At 41.7% G+C, this 26,014-nt stretch overlaps 1 protein-coding gene across 4 annotated transcripts in view; it reads right to left on the reverse strand.

The window, feature by feature from the left end:
• The window catches only part of DOCK7 (dedicator of cytokinesis 7), a 144,806-nt gene that overhangs the window by 51,578 nt on the left and 67,214 nt on the right, over window positions 1-26,014 (reverse strand). For 2 of the 4 annotated variants that reach the window (XM_045026749.1, XM_045026748.1), the window contains exons 15-27: window positions 15,530-15,647; window positions 14,704-14,774; window positions 12,015-12,153; window positions 11,647-11,748; window positions 11,307-11,393; window positions 10,435-10,666; window positions 7,834-7,998; window positions 6,859-7,028; window positions 3,169-3,261; window positions 1,829-1,918; window positions 722-817; window positions 458-598; window positions 195-308 (exon numbers count right to left, since the gene is read on the reverse strand). In XM_045026749.1, the coding sequence (XP_044882684.1) occupies window positions 195-308; window positions 458-598; window positions 722-817; window positions 1,829-1,918; window positions 3,169-3,261; window positions 6,859-7,028; window positions 7,834-7,998; window positions 10,435-10,666; window positions 11,307-11,393; window positions 11,647-11,748; window positions 12,015-12,153; window positions 14,704-14,774; window positions 15,530-15,647 (1,618 nt within the window). The remainder of the gene's footprint in view (window positions 1-194; window positions 309-457; window positions 599-721; window positions 818-1,828; window positions 1,919-3,168; window positions 3,262-6,858; window positions 7,029-7,833; window positions 7,999-10,434; window positions 10,667-11,306; window positions 11,394-11,646; window positions 11,749-12,014; window positions 12,154-14,703; window positions 14,775-15,529; window positions 15,648-26,014) is intronic. The other 2 variants (XM_045026751.1, XM_045026750.1) reach the window with 1 other exon arrangement.

Genomic DNA, 26,014 nt, shown 5'->3' on the forward strand with positions numbered 1-26,014 from the left:
ACCTGAGAAGGGAATCAGGCACAGAGATGTAGAAGCATTAAAACACAAGCTGAATGACACATCAAGCTAATTTTTTTTAAAGACACGCTGATAATGGAATGTTGTGTTCCTGCTTCACAGCTGGTCCTAAGGAAGTTACAGTAGTGTGGTGTGACACGGTACCCAGCTAATACATAACACTTCTCTGCATTTACCTGTTTGTAGCAGGCCTTAATAAGGCTAAAGACAAACCCTCGATCCATGATAGATAGCAGATCATTGAGGAAAAATGCAAGACTGGTGTTGAGCCTTTCAATCATTTCTGTATCCTGAATGGGAGAACAAAAAGAGAAAATGCAGGGAAAAGAGTGCTGTTATATATGGTAACACAACAGTTTCAAATTAAGGCCCTGATCTATGCACCTGGATGGAACAAGCTGCAGAATTGGCCAGAGTGCAGCTAAGTGCTTGCCATTACCTTCTGAAACCGAGAGACTATATCATTGGCAATTGTGCTGACCAGAGCACATATGTCATCCATAAAACGTTCCGGAAAACGATTCTTCCTTGGAGCATCCAGTTTGTCAGCAAAATACAAATGATGCACCATACTCTTCACCTATAGGAAACATATATTACTAGTAACGATCATTTGTGGAAAGCATTATGCTATTAACAGTGGTGTCTGTTTTACTAAAAACCTGGATTAATCCCGTAAGCAATGGGTTTCCAATTTGCTCACCATAAGCTCGAAGAAGAACCACGCCTGCTGTAAAGCTGCCTCCCGAACACTTCCACTGCAGACGACCCACTGTAAGGCCAGTTCTTCATGAAAAAGCTAAGCAGATTCAAATCCAAAATTAGTCCTAGTACCCACGTTGGCTTGCAACACAATCCACGTGAAAAATGGAAGCACAACACAGGAAAAATATGGAGAACAATGCGGATAAGCAAAATAATAAATGTTAATGCAACAGCAGTGACAATGTCCCTTAAAAGATCCCCCCAATTAACAATATAGGATGCTGCTATGATGTGTGTGGTGAGAAACATCACGTCATTTTGGTCCAACATTAAAATTTAAGTGTTGACAATTTTCTTCCCTCCCAAAATATTTGTTGCTCAAATTAGTTTAAAAATCTACCTTTCTGCCTGGTCAGATTCTTGAAGTAAAAGGGAGTAAAAAGGGGACATATAAAGCAATTTGTACACAAGTGTATATTTATTTTGAGAAAGAACTTTAGCAAAATGGTACATATGGGAAAAATAAACCATATTGCGCTAACAGCCACCTTCTTGCTTTAGTTTCAATTCCCAGAAAGAACAAATCTCAGACCAGCAGAAGTCACTGGTGGTGTTTTTATTATTCAAAAAGTTAACAGATTTTGTGTCACTGGCATTATTTAGGAGTAGATTCTTACCTCCTTTCAATTGGCATAAATCCAGAGTAAACCCTGACATCACTAGTTACACTGGATTTACATTCATGTAAGTGAGATCAGAATCTGGCCCTCTGTGTTAAATATCTAACACATTTTAATTCACTGTATTAGAGCAAGTCATTTACATAATCCAACAGCAGCACTAATATTTTTTAAAAACCTACAGTAATTCCATCTAAGCAACAGGAACATTCGTCAGACAAGCCTCTCCTGCTATTTTTACTCATCCTCATTCACTGGGTCAGGACATTTTATATTTGCTAGTGGTCTAGTATACAGAAGTGCTCAGCAAAAGCAGTTCCCCACTGACCTCTGAAAATCAGGCCAAAATAAAAGATAGACAACCATGTTTCAGAATGACTCGACCTCCCTGCCCCACGATATCAATTGTCTTCACTGACATCTACCTTTTTAGTTGGTAACCGTCCTGTTAATGTTTGTAAGAAACTTGACGTCTCTGTGTGCGAAGACATACGATTACAACTTCGATCTGTAGCCTACGGAGTGGAGATGAATGAATGATGACAGCACATTAAAGTTTGCTGGGGATGGTTTCTGCAGCTCAAGGGCAGTGTACATTTACAAAATACTGTTTAACAGGAGATTTCATGGGTTTTTACACCTTCCCCCCTTCTCAAACTCTCAGCCATCTGTTTAAACAAACAGAGTGACAACAATAAAAAGCATTGTTGTGGTTTGGTTGGTTTTTTTTTTTTTTTTTAAGATTTACATGTTCTTTAAATAAAAGCATGTTTTTATGCACAAAGACATTTAATGCTGCAAAGCATGAAACTTTTCCATACTTATATTCTGTCAGCATGCAGATGTCTAGAATATTATATTTTTATATGTTTTAGTGTCATACCTCTCAATCTACCAGTCCAAATGTGTGGACCCCCCCGAAAATGACCCACCTATTAGTACAGGGAATTAGAAAATTACATAAGATTTTTTTCTTTTAGCATACACAACTTTATCCATAAACTCAATTTCAGGATTCAACGTTTCTGATGGAAATAACTTGCCTTAATGCAAGTTAGTTCAGACTAGATTTGTGTGGGAGGGAAATAAATTTGAGTTTACAAGGAAGGAAAGTTGAGAGGTATGTTCGAAACCATCATGCAGTGTTAAGGCAACAAGCAACCAGGGTTAAATAAGTGAAGCCTATCTTATGTAAGCCACTACAAATTTCATACTTTGCAACACAGAACAGATACAGCTGCATCTCATGAATCATTGCTTCCAGCACTTTGTTTTGGTTTAATTATCTCTCATTCAAACATTCACATTAAAAAGGAAGGATCAATTGAATATGAAGGATACTAAATGCTTTATGAAAATGGTAAAATGGTTCATGACATTAAAACAAAAAGCAAACATGATGCTGCACAAAATTGTGATCAACGTTTCCATTAAAAATGTGCTTCACCTAAAGTAGAAACTAATGTTAAAAAACAACAACAAAGGAAAGGAGCTGTAGCATCTAAATTTCACAAACCAGCAACTACTGAAATGAAAGGAAGGGGACACTGTTTATGCATTTTTGGGTTTTCATGCAGTGTGTGGGGGGGGGGGAGAGGAGAAGTGCTAATTTGAAAATAAAAAATAAAAATCACTAACTTTTCAAAGATTGAAAAAAGCAAGCCACCAAAACTATAGTATACACTTAAAAGGAGATGTTCTTTAGGGAAAGATCAGCCAATAAAAAACAAAAACAAAAAAACCAAAACTCTAATGTAGACACCACCTGTGTTGACTCTGCACTTGGACTGGGGTTGGATCCCCATGGGGCAGCTTTGGGACCACCAGTGTTTACCCAGGAATTGGAGCGGTCTAAACCCTGGGCATATAATAGAAAGCAGTTGGGAAAGGAAAGACATATTACACGTTGCATGCCACACAGTAGTCTCATTTAGAGATATGCAGTCCTTAAAAGAAATCAAAATGTGTTTAACACACGTCACCAATTAGTACTGTTAAAGCAACCTGAATTCTCAGGCATGTGTTGAGAAATTTTAGTCCCGAAGGTTATTTTATTATTTTTCAAACACACAAACACAACATTAACATTGATGAGAGCACCTGTTCAGGCTGCAGCTGTTCAGGCTACACCTGTTGTATTTGTACTCTCCATGCACCAAAACCATTATGAGACCAAATTCTGCTCTTACTTACATCTTGAGTAAATCCAGTGACTTCACTGGAATTACTCCAGATTTACACTGATGTAGCAGAACAAATATGGCTCATAGATGATGGGAACCACAAAAGGTGGTCTGTGGGGTTTCTACATTTCTTGAGCCAGGCTCCTTGCCATACAGTGTTCATAAACCCCATAAGTCCCGTTGAGAAATGTATGAGCTCTGAAGAGACATCAAAAGAGCTCTCAGACATTTGCATGTTCACAGCAAAGAACGCTAATATTCGGAAAAAAATAGTGCTAGGCATTAGATTTCAACAAGGACCAAATGGGGGAAAAGGTGTTTTTTCTAGACTCAAAGCTATATTTGAGATATGACATTTAAAAAAAAATTAGGCTTTTCATAACATGACAATTTTTTTTCATATTTTCATATGTTGGAGAAAAAAAAAACCCTGAATAATTAATATGGAATTTGTTCCCCAAATCCTCCTCCACCAAGAGAGCATGTATACAACATTTCAGGTGGAAAAGAATTATGTCCCTGCTCATCCATCCCAAGAAAGTTAAAGAAAAGGTAGGAGCAGACAAAACTGAGCTCATTCCAGAAACCGTTCTACATCATCAGTTTGATCGATGGGAGCCTATTAACACGAAGAGGCTTTGGATCAGATCTTATGGGATAATTACCACATACAGCTCTTCATAAGATTCTCAAATGAGCTTCAGTCGTCACCTGGGAGAGAGGACTTTTCAATCTCCATGCCAAGTTTGCTTAGATGCCCAGAAAAGATGCAGTTTAGATGCCAGCTATGGTGGTGGTTTTTGAAATAAAGACTTTTGTCAACTACAAACTGGATCCAGACCACCAATTCATTTCTCACAACCCATTAAAAACTCACATCAAACTTGAGTCCAGATTTAAACCAGTATCCTTGAGGTTATGCCATTGAGCCATCCAGTATGAGAGACCACAGCGTTGTAATTTTGCTCAAATAGACTCAGTAACAAACAGACAACACAAACTGAAAAATGTTGTTTTGTTCTGAATTATTATTCAGCAGAAACGAAGAAAAGCCCTGATCATGCAAAGGCACAAGCTTAATTTTACACACTTTGAGTAGAAGTCAATGGGACTACTTGCAGTGAGTCAAGCTAAACACATGTCCTGATCCTGCAAACACCTAAGCACATGTGTAACTTTGCTCACATGCACAGTCCTAATGACTGCAATGTAGATCAAGTGACAGATGGACTTATGTGTTTACAGGAGTGGGAGCCAATTTTGTTTTAGAATGGAAAATGTAGAAGTCCTTCCCCCGTCACAATGTACAGAATTGAGAGTTTCCTCTCCTTTCAAGGAGGAGTAAATATGAAGTACATACAACTTGTTAAATTCCAGGTAATGGCTGAGGTCCCAGTCCTGTAAGAGGATCTGTGTGGGTGCATCCGCTTGCTTGTGCAGATCCACTAGCAGGATTATATTCAAGCATTATATTCATAGCAGTCAAAAACCGGATATTTTCTGATTTTTTCCCCAGCATACTTCCAACAATTTAGGAAATCTACATAATTTTACTACAAGTGCAAAATTGTATAAAGGCTATTTTTGGCAGATGCCAAAATTGCTTCAAAAATAGTAAGAATCTCAAAATAGTGAAAGACAGAAAGATTAGTATCAGATCCAAAATCTCCTGCATTATGTTGATCCAAAGCAATCATTAAACTCTGTAAGAGAGATAACTTCAAGATTTTTACAATAAAATCAGAAATACGAGTCAGTGATGGCTTAAATGGAATCTACCAGATAACCCACACAACAAATAACAAATATAAGGGTTTATTCCAAACAATTAAATGAAACAAACAAAATGATGGATGCTTTTTAAAAATAAAACACCTCTCATGATTGGTCCTATTTTCAAGTGAAGGCGCTTTAGTAGGGTGGTCACATGCTTAAATCATTATTTGGGACTGTACAAATGGTATTTTTGCACCTATGTGCCACTTTCAGCGTTTTATGAAGACATCTATATTTTGACTACTGGATTTGATAGATTTAAATGTAATTATTTCTCTTAGATTCTGTATATTTATATCCAGCCTAGTATTTGCTGACCAAGCTATTGGCAAGAAATATTTCCATTAACAGTAGTCTACACATTAGCTTTTTACAGAGTATGTATCTGGAAGAAAATCTCTTTCCATTTTCTATTGCCACATTATGCATTCAGTCAGCACATGGGAAGCATCTAATATCCTGTGTAAATTCCACATGCACATCGCTCCCCGGGGCGTTTCACAAAAGGTCAAGGTTGTTTAATTAGTGAGACATCTAAGTGGATCTTTAAACTTTTTAAAATCTTCTCGTCCTTGCTTTATTTATTTATTTTAAATAATGATTCACCAAACAGAACTTATCTTGTCTTCTGTCTGGTGAGAAAATTACATTTTTAGTCATTCAAAAATTAGTGACATCTCTGTCTCAGACCAAGCCTCCCCTGCCTTTCTTTAAATACAGGATTGACAAATGTCAAACTGACCCAGGTGTGTGACTTTACTAACGAACTTGATTAGTTGATTTTTCAAGGACTGGGTGTAAAAGTTCTTTCAAGATAATCCATGCTGGAAGAATGAAGGGTGGTGGTGCTGGTGGGGAGGGGCTGTGACACTTTATACCAGAGGCGGGCCAGAGAATATATATACAATAAAAAAGAGTCCCGTCCCCTCAGCCCCCAGGGCCGGCTTTAGGCCGATTCGCCCGATTCCCTGGAATCGGGTCCTGTGCTGATGCCTTTTTAATTTTTACTCACCCAGTGGCGCTCCAGGACTTCGGTGGCATTTCGGCAGCGGGCCCTTCACTCGCTCCGGGTCTTCAGCGGTGGGTCCTTGAGTGCCGCCGAAGACCTGCAGCGAGTGAAGGACCCGCTGTCAAAGTGCCACCGAAGACCCAGAGCGCCGCCGGGTGAGTACGAATCGGGCCCTGCACTTGCTAAAGCCGGCCCTGTCAGCCACCATGTCTTTACAGGGAACACTTGTCAGGAGACAGGGTAATATCTGATTGGTACATGTTTCTCTTTCCTCTTAGGGGTCTTTAGCAAGTCAAACAGAAACAGTGGCATGTGTTCTGGGAGCAAGATGCCAGCGACTTTCCCAGCATAGGGAAGGGGTCATCAGTAAGGATGAGTGAATATAGATTTCTTTTTGACAGGACAAACGTTACAGTTCCTTCTTCATTTGTTTTAAGATTGAAGAGAAATGTGGAGTTTCCTAGGAGCCTTAGTGGTGCAATCGTACCTTACTTCCAATGATTGACCGTACTTCATCATCTGGTGAGGTCGGAGTCCCAGATATATCCGGATTGCTGTTACTAAGACTCCTTGAGCGATTCAAGTTAAGGCTTGCTGGTCGGACGGCTGATCGAGCCATAGTAGCATAATGCACGGATCCCCCCAAACCACTGGGACCTACAATTTCACACAAGAGAACATCTTGTAACGTTATAAATCATGGCCACAGAGTGGCTGCTTTGCACCAGTCTGCTGCTGCAAAGCATCTGCATACCTGGTGGATCCGGGCAGCAGGGGACTCCTCCGATGGCATAGGGTAGCTGTAGCAGCTCCTGTGCCATCCCCACACCTGGCTCTCCAGTATAGGGGATGTGGCTGGGAAAAAGGGGGCATGGTCAGAACGCCATTCTGTCCACTGATCCCTGACTATTGGAATGGCCCCTGGGGACTGCTGGCAACTGGTGTAAGATAAAGCAGCCTTCAAGCTGCTCTATCTTGTGCTTGGAATCACGCTGCTATTTGCCAACCCCAAGCCTGGGGCGGGGTCACAAACATGGCTTAATGTCACATTAATTCCACTCCAGATTTGTGTCAAGCCCAGTCTGTCCAATCTGGAGAATATGAGTTTATGTGTACATTCACAAAAGAATACATTTACTCCCAAAAAAAAAGTCTTCTGCTACGTATGCTTTGCAGTTATACAACACTGCCCATCTGACACTCTCGACACACCTTACAAACATTAACTGATTAAGCCTTCGAAGTAGGCAAGCACTATTAAACCCATTGTACAGATGGGTTCACTGAGTCATACAGCAAGCTAACGACCGAGATGTAACCCAGCAGGGATGGTTTCTAGCACCTGTTCTAAACAAGGAACAAGACTCTCTCCCACATTCAGCTATGTATAACAAAGCTCTTTCAAAAAACGCAATTCTAATTTCTCAATAAAATGTGTTTTAAAAACAAGCAGTGAAGATACCTGGTGAAGGTGAATTGGGATAGGTATTTGGTAGACGAAAAACATAATAAATATAGGAAGTGAGAAGGTTGTTTCTGCCATGCTGGTCCTGGTTTCCTTCTAAGTTTTTGTGGAGTCTGTTTATGATTGATGCCATCGCTTCAAAAGATGCTTGACCCAGGTTAACTGAAAAAAGTAAGATGAGAAGTTTGGTTATAAGAGTTTAACAGTACCTGTGATCACACTATAAATCCTCATTCCATTCATCACTTAAAAGATAAACTGCAGAGCAGGTCATAAAACAGAAAAAGTTTCTTATAAAGTATTTTACTTGAAATTTGGACCAGCTCTAACAAACAGTTTAAGGAGCAGATACAAGCTGTCGTGATAAGCCTCCATTTGGTTTAATATAAAATGTAATGGTGTTAGGGATCAGTCCTAGAACACTGGAATCAACTGAAGTTTTGCCACTGATTGCAATGGGAGCAAGCTCTGGCCGCGAGTTAATGAAAAGATAAAATCCTCGGGATGTTCACAGCATTCTTTTCCATTAACAGTTTTGCTGCAGTCAAGCTGCAACTGAAGTATGAAATGTAGCAACAAGAACTCCAAGTTGTGTATCTGAACCGGTTATGTTCTAAAAATGAGTACACAGAAAGCCTAATGTGGCTATAAGCTAGTAAGATATGGGCAGACCCATGTTTGTAGCTGGAACCAGTTTATGACCATAGGCAGCCCCTAGTTTCATGAGCCCAAAACAAAAAACACTTGTGGAACAAGAGAGCTTTTTTCAAAAATAGAGCCACTCTTCATGTTTCAAAAAAACACCCTTTCCCAAATAAAAAAGAAAATCATTAGTGATGTTCAAAGACATTTAGGGGATTTTGACATATCTTCCATTATGTCTAAATTCATTAGATTGCTTTGAAAATCTCAACCTATAGTTTTAAACAATGAGGGCTTGAATATCATTTTCATCTAAGACCTCTTTATACTAGAGTGGTCTAATAAGTATTAGTGCAAATGAAAACCAGGTCCTAAGATTTAAAATGGTTACTATTTGGGATGCGACGTTTTAATAAGAATGAGCCAAATTCTGCTCTCACTTACACTGATATAAATCCAAAATAACTTCAATGAAGACAGTGTTGGATCTCTAAAAGCACAAAAGGACCCAATGCCTGTACTATATAAGCTGACATTTACACTTGAAATCCTTCCTCCTTTCAGAAGACAAGCTGAATCTCAGAACTGGCATACAATACATATCACTGCACAAATGGTGCAGAGGTCACGCTATTTAATTTTCAAGTCTATTTCACCTACATCATCAACCTCATCCAAAATGTATTAATCCTATTCCTGTCTATTCAAGATCATACCTACATACAGCATGGGTAAGTATCTACATGACCTCAGAGCACAAGTCTCATTCACTTTCAAAGGCAGCCACCGGTAAATTCCAACTGTATATATTTATTGTGGGTGCTCCAGGAGTGAAAAGTAACTTGCTTATCAGAAGCACACCATACCTGAACAAACTTGCTCACTTAGTCTATCTAATCAAACAATCCCCTGGGCACACTGTGGACAGTAAGTACAGCAGTAAATTCTTCACCCGTGTTTGAACTGTAGGACTTTAAATACTGACAGATTCCACTAAGTGCTCAATTATACCATTAAAGCCCAGCCCATAACAGAGAGCTGTGAGGAGCTGCATTGCTTGTGGTGGAGGCAAAGGGTGGAATTACTGCTGGCAGGATCAGCTCCATAATGACTACATTATGAGGAGGGGGTTGGACTAGATGACCTCCTGCGGTCCCTTCCCACCCTGATAGTCTATGATTCTAACTAGATAAGTTCATGGAGGATAGGTCCATCAATGACTATTAGCCAAGCTGGGCAGGGATGGTGTCCCTAGCCTCTGTTTGCCAGAAGCTGGGGATGGGCGACAGGGGATGGATCACTTGGTGATTACCTGTTCTGTTCATTCCCTCTGGGGCACCTGGTATTGGCCACTGTCAGTAGACAGGATACTGGCTAGATGGGCCTTTGGTCTGACCCAGTATGGCCGTTCTTATGTCCTTATGAACAAAGAGCATCTAAATCTAATCTTAGCTAGGCCAAGATTTTTCAAGGTGACTAGGGATGTTGGGGGTCTCAAACTTTAGGTGCTCAGCTTGGTGACACCTTAATAGGTCCTGGTTTTCAGAAAGTGCTGAGCACCCAATCCTCTGAAAATCAGGTCTCTTTAAGCATCTTAAATTGGGCATCATAACTCATAATAAGGGTGACCAGATAGCAAGTTGCAAAATCGAAAAACTTTTTTTTCAGGGGATGAGGAAGGGGGATAGAGTTGCATATATAAGACAAACCCCCTAACATCAGGATGTCAGGTCACCCTACTCATAAGTCACTTTGGAAAAATCTTGGCGTTAGATATTTCTAGTATGTATCACTATGGATCCAGATGCCAGCATGTTTTATTTTGAGGATACATTGTATATTTGCATTCCTAAAATGTTGGAATGAATATGGGACTGTTTTAATTTCTACATAAATATAATAAAGTTGAAGGCGTCAGTTTACCAACTGTGTTTGTATAAAACTTCAAGAAAATACCTATTTGGCCTGCAATGACAGGAGGTCTCACTACCAGAAGAATCAGCTTGTCAAGCAGGAGGTGAAGAAATCGCACTACCGGCTCCAGCTGAGATGAATTTAAAGCTGAAATGCTGCTCTTCAATTCATTTTCCAAATTGTTCTCCATAATTCTCATGTCTCCTATTCGCACAGGGAACATGTGCTCATCCAGAGCATGAACAAGTGCAAAGAATTTGTCGAGGTAAGGGTCCTACACACAAATAATGATATTTATAAATGTGTTACTTTCAAAGTCTCAATGGATCTATCTTAAGTAACCCATTCATTGAGAATTTAGCAACAAAACAAAAAGCACATGCAAACCCCCACCTCCAACCACATCACAAATAAAATAACACAATATGTAAAAACATCCAAAAAGAAACCTGGGACTTCAAAATAAAATATGTGAAGTATTTATTAGTCAAAAGGAGTGCAGTTTCATGTTGTAGTTCAAGTACAATTGGAAGAGGACACATTTAGGAAAGGAAAAGAAAGATAAAGAGGAAAAAAATGAAAGTCTGAGATCCGAGTAGTACACGGTATCTAAAATTACAAGGATATAGGCCACAGGCCGAGAAGCTGAAAGTGTTGCAGGACGTTCTGCCCTTAGGTATGCACCCAAAATTCCCACTGACCTCAATGGCAGTTATCAGGATGCACTGTCAGCAGAACTGGAGCAACGGTTCTGTTTTCAGTCCTCTCAGAACTTTACATCCTTTGTTACTTTAAGCTTTCATTGAAATTGACATGAGTTTATTACACATTTATTACAAGTCGGAGATTCATTGTTGCCGTTGTCAAATGACTATCAAGCTACATGTGTGACTAAGTCCACTATTAATAGTTACCTGTGTGTGGATGGATGATACGGCAACAACTTCTACATTGAAAACTCCTTTGTGATTATCTACCCACTTCATTCCAGGAAGGGGCACCTATAGGAAGTTAATAAAATCATTAACTCATGTAAGACACCTGAGGCATTACCTGCAGGAAAAGAGAAAGCACCTCCTTTGTAGAGCTAAGGTTCTTCTAATTAAAATACTAACTCAATTTTACTGTCAGATGATACACACAGCACTTTTTAGAGTTAACAGCTTTCAAGAAATAGCCTAAGAATTTCAATTTTTTCTATAGCTTTTCCCTTATATTTTCTGCTGAGGGATTTCAGCATGAGCAATAACTGACCTCTGGAGAAAGCACAGAATAAGCCTGTGGTGGTTTTTCCAATGAAACAGGTAGGCAGAACTGACCAGTCTTCAAACGTCCATTTTGAAGCATTGGTATCCACTTTAAGAGGAGGGGAAAAAACAACACATTATATTGAGTCCTACAGGGTTGAATTTCACAGAAAACATTTTCTGGATGGAAACATGGCTAATGTGTGATTAGTGGCCATTCTAGACTTTTACAAGTTGAAGCACTATTCAAATTATGTCATATAATGATGTGACAATGCTGAGTAAAATAAAAACAAATACATTCATTATCAATATATCCTGCTTTGGATCAAAATTTGATTTTGTTGAAAGCAAGACAGAAAGAAAAATACTTACAGTGTATCCAACTGGCGTCTCAAGAGGAGTGTTTTGTTTTTGTTGGCAACTGACATGATAAAAAGTAAAAAGCAGGTGGTGATGATCAGTTAAAGTGGCAGGGAGTTTAATTTTGATTTCTTCATGAAAATCAGGCGACCTGTTTAGAAACAAAATCATCAACTCAGTTACCAATTCAAATTCTGTAATTAGGATTATTACTGACATTCAGATAAACCACGCTTAGTTGCTTCACCTTTATTTTTTCCAAAATCCTTTTTAGATTGATTTAGATTGAACCCTTTGTGCAAAGAAGGAAATAAATGGAGTTCCTCAGAAGATTAAAAGTTTTACTTTCTGACAGGGCCGGCTCCAGACCCCAGCGTGCCAAGCGCGCGCTTGGGGCAGCATGCCGCGGAGGGCGCTCTGCCTGTCGTCTGGATGGCCAGGCTGGAGCCACAGGTGAAAGCCTGAGAGCCGCTTTCACTCAGGTTAGTAACCCACTCATGCTGCAGTGCAGATGCAGGCTAAATAACTTGAATGCTGATAGTCTTCCAGTGCCTTCCCACAATTCCCCCATGTGCCCAGAGGACAGATGAATTCCCCACAATTCACTGGGAAAGCATCATAGAGCAGCTCAGCTTATGGCACTACAAAAAATCATAGGATGTGCCCTCAGGAATCTTAGCAACAAACATGGGGGAGTACAGCACCAGTGAGAACACAATAATTTGAGTCTGGCTTTGCAGTGTGGCTGCTTACACTCGGGAATAGGCTAACCTGGGTGCCGATCACCAGAGTTAATACTGCAGTGAATCCAGACCCTAAGAATGTGAGGTGCTCATCTCCTCATGCAGTGGTTTTCAACCTGGGATCCCCAGACCTCTGAGGGTCTGCAGACTATGTCTAAAATTTCCAAAGGGGTCAGCACCTCCACTTGAAAATTTTCAGGAGTCCACAAATGAAAAAATGTTAAAAACCATTGTCCTAGTGAATTTCACTGGAATTTGGGCTCCTTTGAAAATCTTAGGTTTTAACAGCATTTGTTATAGCTTTAACCATTCTAGAGATTGTGGCTTTGGAAAGAAGGTAAGAGTTGAAATGGGGAAGAGGTACAAGGGTAATCAGAACGATTTGATTTTTAAGATGTCCTATGTGTTGCGAACCATAAGAAATGGAAATGAAGTCTACACATTTCTGGAAGGCCATAACTCTAGGCTGTACAAGTATTTATAGCAGACATTGTTAGCCCCTGTTGTATGAGAGATATTCAATAGTGCCTGTTGGAAAAGCTTCATAAAAATATTCCCAATTTTTGATTGACTAATATTAAACATTAAAATGCTCACAGGTTCTTTGGACCAACAGCACTATTTTAGCAGTGGTCCAGAATTTAAACGATACATTCCTGGACCTCATGCCACTTTAAGCTGGAAGCAGATCTATAATTTATCAGCATTTTTGCTCATTTTCATAAATATCTTTGCGATCAACAAAGGCATTTTTTCTGTCTACTAATAAAAATAATTAAAAGTATGCATTATTCTAAAAAGAAAATGAATAAATGAATTTGCTTTTTGGAAATATAAAGGACAACTGGAGTACATAGACTTCTCCTGCCATCCATCTCCACCCTCTGACAAACAGAGGCTAGGGACACCATTCCTTACCTATCCTGGCTAATAGCCATTAATGGACTTAACCTCCATGAATTTATCTAGTTCTCTTTTAAACCCTGTTATAGTCCTAGCCTTCACAACCTCCTCACGCTAGGAGTTCCACAGGTTGACCTGTTATTTAATTGTTTTTGAGTAAATGCTAATAATTATAGATTAGGTCAATTTTCAAATGAGATGTTCATTCTATTTTCAGCAAAAAGCAAGCACATAGATCTGGCATGAAATCCTTGTAAATCATCCACTGACTTCAATGAGGCCAGGATTTCATGCTTGATTTTTGTATCAAACTACCAATTGTCTGCTTATTTAAAGTTAGAACCATACGGAATACAATTTTCACTAATTTTATACATTGCAATCAGAGTCCAACCCCAGTCCCACTAAAGTAAGAGCCTTGTCCTTCAGTGCATTTCTGTAAATGCATGAGGTTGTGAACAAATGCAGAACTGGGGCCAACTTGTGCAATCCTTACTCGGGTTAGTACTCCTTACCTCCGGTAGGGCCACTGGCTTTAATGGGACTATTTTCATGAATAAGGATGATTAGTTTGAGTAAGAGTGTCTGAGTCAGAATTTTGGGCTCAAAACTGCAAGCTAACAAGTACTCTGAGCATGTGCTTAACTTCAGCACATGAATAGTCCCCATTGACTGATATACCTAACTTTACGCTTGTGCTTAAGTGTTTCGCTGGATCAGGCTGATGTGCTCAGTGTCTTGCGAGAAGGAACCTTTTAGGATTCGATTCACCTCTCACATCAGTTTTACACAGAATACTCCTGATTTATACCCCTATGAGAGCAGACTCTGGCCCTCAGTCTCTGTAAAAGTACAACTGGAGTATTAGGTGCTGTCTTTATTTTTTTATATATGATAAGCATTGAGCGTATTATCAGTATTAAATAAACAGTAATGAGTCAGATTCACATTACATTGCTCCACATTCACACCAGTAAAACTCCTCTGACTTGAGTGGAGTAGCATCGTGGTGAACTAAGTCCAATCGTTTTTTAAAAGCAGCTTTTGTATTTTACCTGTTATGATATACTACCGTTGTGTATGCTTCTTTTGAAAATTCAGGACAGCTAGATTTACCAAAGATAACCTGCAGAAACACAACATAAGAAGCGTTAGAATTTGTGCCAGAGTTCTACATTGTTTGAGACTCAGGGCCAGATCCTCAGCTGCTGTAAACTGAAGTCAATGGAGCGGTGCCGATTTACACCAGCTGAGAATTTGGCTCTTCATTGCTATACAACATCTTTCTTCTTGATCCTTCGAAAAATTATTTCATAAACCCAGTTACAAAAATTGGGTGGAGTGGGGCCAGCTGAAGACTTGGCCGACGAGGCCATGTGGAACAGCTAGCCCTCATTCTCCGTTGGGCAACACCAGGAGGAAGGAAGCAAGGGGAACAGAGAGGACAAAAGAATGGGAGTGTGAACGTGGGAAAGGGAGAAGGAACCCACAGAGAGATCCTCAGCAGGTGTAATTCAGCGAGCTCTGTTGGCTGAGAATCCGACCCTGAATAAGAGCAGAACATAAGATTCTTTTTTTTTTTTTTTTTTGCCACTGAAGCAAAAATATTACATTACCAGCCTCAAGGGTGACCACTACAGACTTCCTGAGCCTGGCTCTGGAACATCAGTTGCAACTCAGCTGCTTGACAAACTGCATTTAAATGCGTGTTGTGTTCTGAAATGCTCTTATTTTAATTCCAACAGAAACAGTCATCCTGAAAGATCTTTTCAGAGCATTGTTAGTTACTGCACCACCGTTCTGGCTGCAGTGCAGATGGTAACATTTTATATTGGCAGCACCCAGCAGTTACAGGAACTGAAAGCAAAGCATATTCCTTACTGGCATGGCATTGCTTGGATCCTCTCCGTACATAAACTGGACTTTCACAGTGATATTCCTGGCAGAGCCCTGCCGGTTGGCAAAGTTAAGGCTCTGAGGGTAGACGTACAGAAGATTTCTGCAAAAAACAGAAGCATTAGCATTTACCTCAACATGAAAACTCTGGGTTGCACACACACTCTTGACACTATAATTTACAAAAACAAGTAAAAATTCAATGTGACATACGAAGATCTTAGTATTTTTTCCTTATACCGCCCCCACTACCACCCTCAACGGTGATTTGGTTATAACTCGTGCTCCAAACATCAAACCTCAATTCTCCCAGCTGTGACAGGCTCTGACACAGTAATTCTATGTCACTGCCATTCTAAAGCGTTCTTGCCATTTTAAAAAGAATTCTGTTCAATAAGTTTACTACACCAACAATTCCACTGGAAAGCGAGACCATCAATAAGGAAGCATGTGCAAAGTTTTAAACTGTACCAACACACCCACCCACCCATCTCCCATGAAGCACCTGCCTTGCTGACACTTGTGAGAGGATGAAAGAGAAGACATCAGGATGGTGTCAAAGTGCAGTTCTCCTCTGAAAAGTGACTACCGTATTTATCGGCGTATAACACACACAGGCGTATAACACGCACCTTCATTTTAAGGGGGAAATTTCAGGAAAAAAACTTAAATTTCAAATAAATTTCAAATAAGGGGGGAGGGGGGACGGGATCTCGGGCCGCTCGGGAGGGGGTCGGGGACTAAGGCCGCTCGGGGGTTCGGGCCGGGCCGGGCCGCGCCGCTCGGGAGGGGGGCGGGGGCTAGGGCGGTGCTCCGCGGGTTAGGGCCGCTCGGGGGGGGGGGGGGGGACGGGGACGGGGTCGCGGGCCGCTCGGGAGGGGGGCGGGGGCTAAGGCGGCTCTGGCCGGGCCGCTCGGGAGGGGGGCGGGGGCTAGGGCCAGGGCCGCTCGGGGGAGGGAGGGAGGACGGGGTCTCGGGCCGCTCTGGAGGGGCGCGGGGGCTAAGGCAGCTCGGGCCGGGCCGCTCGGGAGGGGGCTAGGGCCGGGCCGCGCCGCTCGGGAGGTGGGGGCTCGCGCAGGCCGGGGCTCGGGGCTCAGGCCCCGCCGCTGGGGGGGGGGAGAGGGCGGGGGCTCGGGCCGCTGGGGGGGGGGGCTAGGGCCGCGCTGCTCGGGAGTGGGGCAGGGGCTAGGGCGCCGCTCCGCGCCGGGGGGGGGGGGGCGGCGCTTTTCTTTTCTGCCTGGGGCAGAAATCCTAGAGCCGGCCCTGTTAAGGTTATATCGGCGTATAACACGCACACATCATTTGCCCCCTATTTTCAGGGGAAAAAAGTGCGTGTTATACGCCGATAAATACGGTATATAAAAATGGCACCTACTTACTCAGCAGATCTGCACCTTCTGTCTATCAGTTGTACCTGCTCACTATGGTGACTGAAATATGGTTTTACTATTTTTTACTCCTCTTAGGACTGCAAAACCCATACAAGTGAGCTGGATTTTATTCTGACTCATGCATCCCCAACAGAATAGTGAACCACAGGCTCCATTCTCTCTTATGTGGCAATTCCCCCTGCAGGGGAGAGAGGAACCTCTAGGTGATTGATTCCTCATCGTCTTGCTTCTTGTGCAGTCATCAACACCAGTGCAAAGCAAATGTAAGACAGATGTAGTGCATTACTATGCTGATTTGGTGGTAGTTTTTGCACTCCCTTTGCACAGGTATAAATGACTACACAAGGTGTAGGGCAAAGAAGAATTAGCTCCCAGGAGTTTCAAACACTCAGCGTTTCCTACTCACACTTGTATTGTAGGGGAATGGTTTGCCCCAGCCTAGTGATCCAGAGGAAGCTGGAACATCCACCAAAATTTTTTTTGCTTGGGGCGGCAAAAAACCTAGAGCCGGCCCTGAGTGGGACTAGCTCAAAGCCTTCTAATGCACAGGTAACAAAAAGATGGTCCTTGCCCCAAAGAGCTCCCAGTCTATGTTACTAAGTCGAGACACAACAGGTGGACACAAGGAACAGATGTGGGGAGCACAAAGGAACAGTAAGATAATTCGTCAATGTAATAAGCAGCAGCCCCAGAGCATTAGAAGTATCTTGCTCTCTTTATGTGTCCAGAGCTCCCAGTAATTTCAGTAAGAATTCCATGCATGTATAGTGGGAATAATACTAGGTTTGAGATCTTCTGCAGGACTCTGAAAAGAGAAAGCTGCTTTTAGGGGGGTACCCACTGAAAGTTGGCTCCTGTACAAAGCAGCTCAACTCTACAACACCAGAATGCAATATGGGGCTGCATGGTGAACTCCGGATTACTTTCCCCCGCCAGGCTGTGGAATGTGCCTACTTCTCACACGGCAAATTTCCTCTCTTCAAACCAAGTCCTTCATGCTGAATGAAGCTTTAGAATTTCATCCCCATTGTTCACCATGCCTAATCAACATTCTTTTGTTCTTTCAGAGGGCGACTCATGGTTTTTTTTTGGCTCCACTAAATGTCCTCATTGGGGCATGAATACATTTGCTCCTTGATGTTCTTTTTAAAAATAGAAATTAAAATTTGCTTTAAAATGCACTTTGCTCAAAAAACTTTCATTAAGAATTATTAGTACTTGAGACAGAGATTTAATGTATTTGGGAAGCCATGCCACAAGATTCCTGTATTAAAGGCAGAGTTAGGGCCAAGTTATGTAGAATAGTAGAGATGGGACCAAGCCAAAACCCGAGATCCAAACATCCGTTCTTCTCCGAGGGGCTGGGAGGTGGTGGGGTAGAAGCTATCACAGCTGCTCTGTTCCACCCAAGGAATCCCTACGCAGGGAGGGAATCCACAAGATGACTTTAGAGTGGCTGTCACACTGCAGCTAAGATCTGGCTCATCAGCTTTGGATAAATTCACAACCAAAAACATGGAGGGGAGACTTAGTTGCTTCCTCCCCCACTTCCTTTTAATCATCTCTCATTTAAATAAAGGCTGTTAGGACAATCATCATGTATATTGAGGGGAAATTTTCAAAGGCAGTAAGGTGTATAATTTCCATTACTAGTCTATGCGCGCTAGGTGCCTAACTCCTGTTTGTGCCTTTGAAAATTTGCCCCCGATGATTAGATGATACAGCCAGTGGTGACATAAGTGTGCTTTGTCGGGGACTTAAATACAGTTCATCACAGGATAAAAAATACCAGCTATTCAATCAGAATATGATCCTGACTCAGCATGTCCTGGTTCTCAGCTCACTCACATGGCCTTGGCATCAGTGATGTTACTCCAGTGTAAAACTGGTGTAACTGGAACCACTTCACTTATACAGATCTTGTACAGTAGGTGCCAGACCCCAGTTTCTTCTTCATTTCCCCTTTCTCCTGTTAAGTTCTAATTATTTTTCCTCTCTGCTAAGCCATCAAGCCCCATGAAACAAGTCTTCCCTCCTTCATTAGAGTCACTTCTTCATAAAGGCTCATTTAATCACTTGTTTTGCACAACGTGCTGGGCCTTTATAGACTGGCTGGGATGCCGACGATGTTATCACCATCCTCTGAACATGCTGAGAGAATGTGAAGTCATGGCAAAGACTGCCTAGCTATGTGGGCTTTGTGCCAAGATACTGAGCCTTTAAGGGTTAATTATTTGGCACAACTTTGTTGGCAGAGTCCTTGAAGGTCAAAAGTCTGCAGTCTTAGCATGGTTTCAGAGGAGGAAAATAGAGAGACAAGACTGAATGGGACACTAGTGGGGCCAGAAGTTTGTGCAGAGGACAGGGCTGGAGAACAGAGGGAGGATTTGCCACTGGGATGAGGCTGAGATGCCAGTAGACATTCTCAGTCTATGATGATTAAGAAAGGACTCCACAGGGACTAAGTCAAGGTAACAGTCAATACTTTGTGGTTTCATTCACAGGTTTTTAATCAATAAAAGTTGCAGCCAAAGGCTCTAAATCCAAAGACTGGTGTCTAGGGCTTTTATTGCAGGACATCTGCAATGCTATGCAAAACGTATGCAAAGCTTATATTATTTGCAAAGGAGCTCAAATGTATTTTTACCTTCATAAAATGAACTGTTAAACTGCAACGTCTTTCTCAGCCCAGGAAATGAAACCACCAAGCAGTTCTCTAAATATTTATATAATGTGATTGCAGCCATTTTTTCAAATCCTTAATTTTTAATACATTTATAAAGAGGTGATCCTGAACTCTTGGAGGGAATTTCTCACCGTTATTAAAATTTCCCTTTTCTGTAAAATCCAAAGACATTTTTCTTTGTTTTATTCATACTATAAAAATCCTTAAAAGCTCACTTAATGCGGGTCAGCTAGGTAGCAGGACATGAATGCCCTTCAGGATCGTGTTTGTTAAATACATCTTTTTTTCTAGCAATGTGAGGTCTCAGCTCTCAGAGACAATTTTCTCCTACGGGCTTCTGAATAACCCCTTGAAACTTATCATTTAATCAGGCTAGTTTTTTCCCCCTGGACCATGGTTTGTGCGAATCTCTTCAGTGGCTTTGTTGTGGTATTTTGAGGGTGGGACTTTCAAAAGTCCACAGCTGTTGAAATCAATGGTAAAACTCTCATTGATTTTGGTGGGAACAGAACGGGCCAATGACGAGCGCTTTAGAAAATCCCACCCACCATTTTTTTTATTTTTTATTTTAGATTTTTGACTAGCTTCTCCAGTATTTTTTTTAATCCATCTTTTCAAAGTTTAATGTTAGCATAATACTCATTTACACCACTTCTTCCCGCCAAGAGCACTGGACTTAATTACACTGTGGTATACTGTGGCTCAAGTCTAGTTATTTCTTGAACCATCTCCTAAGCCTTACTGAGAACAAACACAAGGGCAGCTTCTCTTCTCCTTGGGAAAAATGAAAATACTGGAAAAGTTACAGGGGAAAATTATGAAAAATATTTGAAAAATGAAAAGTGGCTTTGTTTTAAACTCTGAAAACTAAAGCAACTTCAAACATTTGCAAACGTGTTTTTTAATTTTTCAACCAGTTCTACTATTTTGTAACTTACAGAACAATAGCAGTATGGGGAAACGACAACTAGCTGTCTCCCTCTGTTACAAAGTGGTGCCATGCTTAACTGAAAACTTTATCTGAACTGCATTCGCCAAGTTAAGGGTTCAATGACTTTTAGTCTTTTGACTATATGACTATCATGGATTTTTCCATGCAGAAAATACGTATACATTTAACATGCATATTTATCTTTCTTTTTAAACATTGGAAGGGGAGGAACAGGCTGGGCTAATAGGTATTTTCCATTTTTAATTCCTATAATAAGGGATCTATCCAGATCAATCATTAAAAATAAAACTCCACAAAACATTACAAGTTAAACTGTAAGGGCCCAAAGAAATTTCAGCACACACACAAGTACAAACTCAGGCCTCGATCTTGAAAATACTTAAGCATATACTTAACTTTACTCATGTGACTAGCTCCTTTGAACACTATTGAGATACTCACATGGGTAAGTAATAATGCAGGATATAGTTTTTAATAGGACTGAAATCAATAGGGCATTTAATGTGTTTCTATAGAAATTAATCTGAAAATGCTTAGAATTTAGTAGAGAATGATATCCTTCCAATAGTAGTTTTGGTCTAAAGTAACTTCTTATAGGCTGTAATCTCATTGACACACCCCTTAAAAACCCTGATACCATGTGGTACAGCTATCAATCAATCTCACTGAATCTAATGCTCTGGTATAAAGCACTATGCATTCTATATCACAGTTAAATATGGTAATCATTATCATCTCAGTACAAATATGACTATTCTATCACAGCATTATTATAATTTTACTCGTGGAGTTAATATATAGCATAATCTAATAAAGGCTAAAGAAGAAAGACGAAATGGGGTTCATTTTAACAATAGGCCAGAAGTGATTTGAGCTAATATATACTCTGTGCTACTCCTTCAAGATCTGTTTATAAAGAATGTGGCCTGCAAGTAATGTAATTGCTTCACTCTCGGTTCCATTAAGCCACAATACTTGTGGTTATCATCTTGTAGCCAAGTTTGTGAGCAAGGCCACAGTCAATGTCAAAAGTCACCGCCAAAGTCATTGTTATTCAATGGATTAGCCACGTTCATCACAGTGTACCTGGAATCTAAAGCCCTGATGCAACATAGCACATAAGCTCATGCATAACCTTTGACATGTGACTAGTTCCATTAAAATCAATGGAACTACTAAACACACTTAAAGATATGCATGTGCAGCGCTTTGCTTAAATGCGTAAACTTTTGGTGTGTATATGGACTCCACTGGCCTAGGAAATAAGTGACTAGTGGCTGCTGTCATGAAAACAGGTCAGAAAATCACAATTTTCAAATTTTATTAACAATACCTCGTAATACTATGAGTTTGTAGCATACCTGGAGATAGTGAATATTTCTGTTAACTTTGTAATGATTTCTATATAATCACCCTTAATTGTGCAGATCAAACTGAGGCATCTTTAGGCAGCATTACACTTGTTGTTTAGTAGATACACCACCAAATACTGCTGACAAAAACACAAATGCACTGTTTTTATTCCCTTTTATTTCCTCTTACAAACAAAACAGCACAAAACAAGAACCTTGTAAAAAATGACTTGACATTTCTCTAACACTATTAATTTGAAGATCTCAAAGTGCTTTACAAACATAAATTAAGCGACAGGACTCTAACGAAGGAGAGTATTATCTCCTTTTTACAACTGAGAAAACTGAGGTACAGGCTGGTTAACTGACTTGTCCACGCTAACACAGCAAGTTAGAGAACCCAGGAGTCCTGACTCCCCTTCTCCTGCTCTCTTCACTCCTCTACACATTCTCTCAGGGAAATACTAAACCATTCAATAAATTACAAACTACTTAACTTTCGTGTTGCTTCTTAACACGTTGAATATGTTGGGCAAATACACCTTCAGTGCCACCACAATACTTTGTCCATCAAGGACTGGGGCCCAAGTTCTCAAAATATCTGAGGGTAAAGAATTAAAAAACATGGATTGCCTTCCTGATGTTTAAATCTTTTCTTTGCCTGACTTTTTAGATACATTTCAGGATCAAATTCCCAATTATTCATAGCCCCTTGTGATGCTGTCTGTTCATTCATCCCCCTGTCATTTTACGGATGTTTCCTACAAGACATTTTCTAGTGATTTGTCTCAGCATTGTTTCAAAACAAGATCCTGAAACATGGTCTCCAACTGCAGGCTCCTGCTAGCAGACTGCATTGCAGGGCCCAAATCTGCTGGATTGTTGTCTCTCATCAAGATTATCTCCTTGGGATACTATGAGAAATGTGGTTGTGGTCTGCTGTGAAGTACTGACTATTACATCAGATTTTTTCTTGTATTTGCTTTGATCATATGCCAGCCGATTTATAATGAAATTCCACTGTCCAGAGCTATGGACTTTATCCAGATGCTCTTCTATCATTTTTCTGTGGCTGGTGTACATGAGCTAATCACTCAGATTCCTACTGCACCAATGTAATATACTACTCTATTAATTTGTGCAACAGAATTTAAAAATATTTTCATGCCACTTAATTTTTTATGATTTATTGTATGTCACCAAAGTTTCCTCGTGCAGAGGTTCAGTGCCCGGGTTAACAACTTAATTTCAATATACTTTCCTGTTTGACACTGAGTTATGCACTCTGTAGTGGGGCAGACTGCCCCACTCCCTGAGAGTGTGCGCTGCGGCAGGCCAGGGTGCCTGCGCAGACAAGAGCCAATCAAAGAAGGGCTTATTGGGAACCAATCAGGGCCCAGTTTGGAGACAGCCAATCAGGGCCAGGCTCAGCCCTATAAGAAGGCTGCCCAGGAAGGGAGCAGGCAGTCTGTCCCAGGACTTTGAGAGGGGAAGGTCAGCCTCCAAGGGTGGGAGACTAGCACCGTGGACAGCGCAGTGCTGGCCAGGCTCGGGGAGGCTAGGGAGCTCTAGCCCGGAGCCCGCTAGGCAGCACGCCCTGAAGGGAAGGGCCTAGTGGGTGCAAGGGGCCATAGGGGAAGCGGCCCAGGGAAACAGACAGAGGAAGGGAGAGAAGGAGGACAGCAACGCTGCTGCCAGAGGGTCCCTGGGCCGGGACCCAGAGTAGAGGGCGGGCCTGGGTTCCCCCCCCCCCTCCTTGCAGTACACCCAGCCATTGGCCGTAGGGTGTGGCCATTACACTACGCCAGATCCCTGACAAGAGGGATTGGACTCAGAGGGTGTGGTTGGACATGGTGGCGAGGGAGTAGGATTGCTGATCACCGACCCCTGGAAGGGGGTGCGGATGGACTAAGAGGCACTGCTGGAGGGCAGTGGCCTCGAAGAGGACGCCGCCGAGCAGGGAGCAATGCGGGTCCAGAGACGCCAACCGAGGGCGGAACGACGAGCGGGACACCATCAGGAGGGGGCGCTCCCCTGGACAGAGCTAATTCCCGGAGTCACCAGCGGGAGGCGCCAGGTGGTGAGTCCCCAACCTGTTACACGCTCATATGCAAATAAATAAATAAATAAATACAGTTGAGCAACTAGGAGGCTCTCCCCACTCCAGCCAGCACTCTGGGAAAAACCTTGAAAATCCTCCAAAAGTGCTAGAGTGCACATTATAATCAGTGTGGGCAGATTTCCTATATTTGTATATGACTGTGCCACAAGCTACTGTTAATTCAAAACTTCACTGCTCCTTGCAAAATGGTTGGTTCTAAAGCAGGCAATCGTTCCAGTCATAACGCTGAATACTTTCTTCAGATCATCCTTGCAAGACTACCCCCACACAAACTTTATTTATTTAGAGCCATATCTAGGCCATGGAGAAGGATTTTATGGTGAGAGAGATCTATGGGTATGTCTATACTATGGAGACAATACTGGCATAGCTAAATTGGAATAGTTATGCTGGCATAGCTTCGTAGTGTAGACACGGCCTGTGCTGACAGAAGGGTTTTTTCTACCCATGTCGGAACACCACCTGCCCGAAACAATGTTAGCTATGCTGATGGAAACACTCCTCCAGTGACACAGCTGCATCTACACTGGGGATTATGTCAGCATAGCTATGCCAGGCGGGGGTGTAGTTTTTTCCCCCCACTCCTGACCAACACAGCTATGGAGCTATACCTATCTCATAGAACTGGAAGGGACCCTGAAAGGTCATTGAGTCTAGCCCCCTGCCTTCACTAGCAGGACCAAGTACTGATTTTGCCCCAGATCCCTAAGTGGTCTCTTCAAGGATTGAACTCACAACCCTAGGTTTAGCAGGCCAATGCTCAAACCACTGAGCTATCCCTCCCGCCTATGTTGATACAGAAGCACCCCGATTTACGCAAATGTTCTGTTCCAGAATGCCTTGCGTAAGTTGAATTTTGCGTAAGTCGGGAACATATCTCCGACAATTACACACGCAAAAAAAAAAGCTTACCAATTTCCACAAATCGAGTTTGCGTAACCCGGGGAGCATCTGTATAACTTTCAAGTACACACCAAGCCTAAGTACAGCTTTGTCCCTCTCACCCACCCTTGGAATGCAGCATTTCAAAGCCCATGGTTTAGGGCTTTGCAAAGCCAAGCTTAATGAATGGCTGGTCTACACTGGGAATTTATATTGGCATAGCTACATCTCTCAGTGGTGTGAAAAATCCACAATCCTGAGGGACATAGCTAGGCCGGCCTACCCTCAAGTGTAGGCCGCGCTAAATCAAAAGAAGACTTAGCCATCTTCTCTTGGGAGGTGGAATACCTGTGCTGATGGAAGAACCCCTCCCATCAACATAGGTAGCATCTACACCAAAGCATTACGACGGCACAGCTGTAGCAGTTTAAATGTAGACATACTCTACGACCAGGAAAAGTTTCTCGGTTGCATCATCCACAAACCCATGCAAATTCACCCTGCAAACAAAAGGAAACCCCTGCAGAATTTCCCGCTGAAACTCATGATGTCCTAAAAATACTCCCAGCACTTAGAGGACTGTCCAGCATAGGTACAGAGGGGATGGTAAATGGTAGCATAGCTACTCAGGAAGAGGATATCAAGGAAGCAGATTAGCATGGAATGGCAGATGCTCCATGTGGATGGCTCATGGTGTGCTGGAGTTTCCTTTGGGTTCCTAAGGAATCATGAGCATCGACCTTTGCCCTCCTGATTACATGATGCCTCAGAAACCCAGTGGTTCTGATTTCCACTGCTTGAACCTTGAGAAGTCATGTACACTTGTGCAAAATGATCACAAAGTGAATCTGCCAAATTAGAATTCTCCACTCACGTACACCAGTGGCAGCATTTTACATCCACTGTGCACAGGATTAAAGAACTTAAAGAAGGTGCAAGGGAGTGGAAAATCAAGTCCAATGAGTCTACATTTACTGTGTCTAATTCTGCTGTCACTTATCCTGAGGTAACTGAAGAATAAATCAGTTGAAGTACATTGAATTTACACCAGTGTCAAAGTGGTGTGAGATCAGAGTCAGGCTCAG

Source organism: Mauremys mutica, chromosome 8, assembly GCF_020497125.1.
Source record: "Mauremys mutica isolate MM-2020 ecotype Southern chromosome 8, ASM2049712v1, whole genome shotgun sequence".
In the NCBI taxonomy this organism is placed as follows: Eukaryota; Metazoa; Chordata; order Testudines; family Geoemydidae; genus Mauremys; species Mauremys mutica.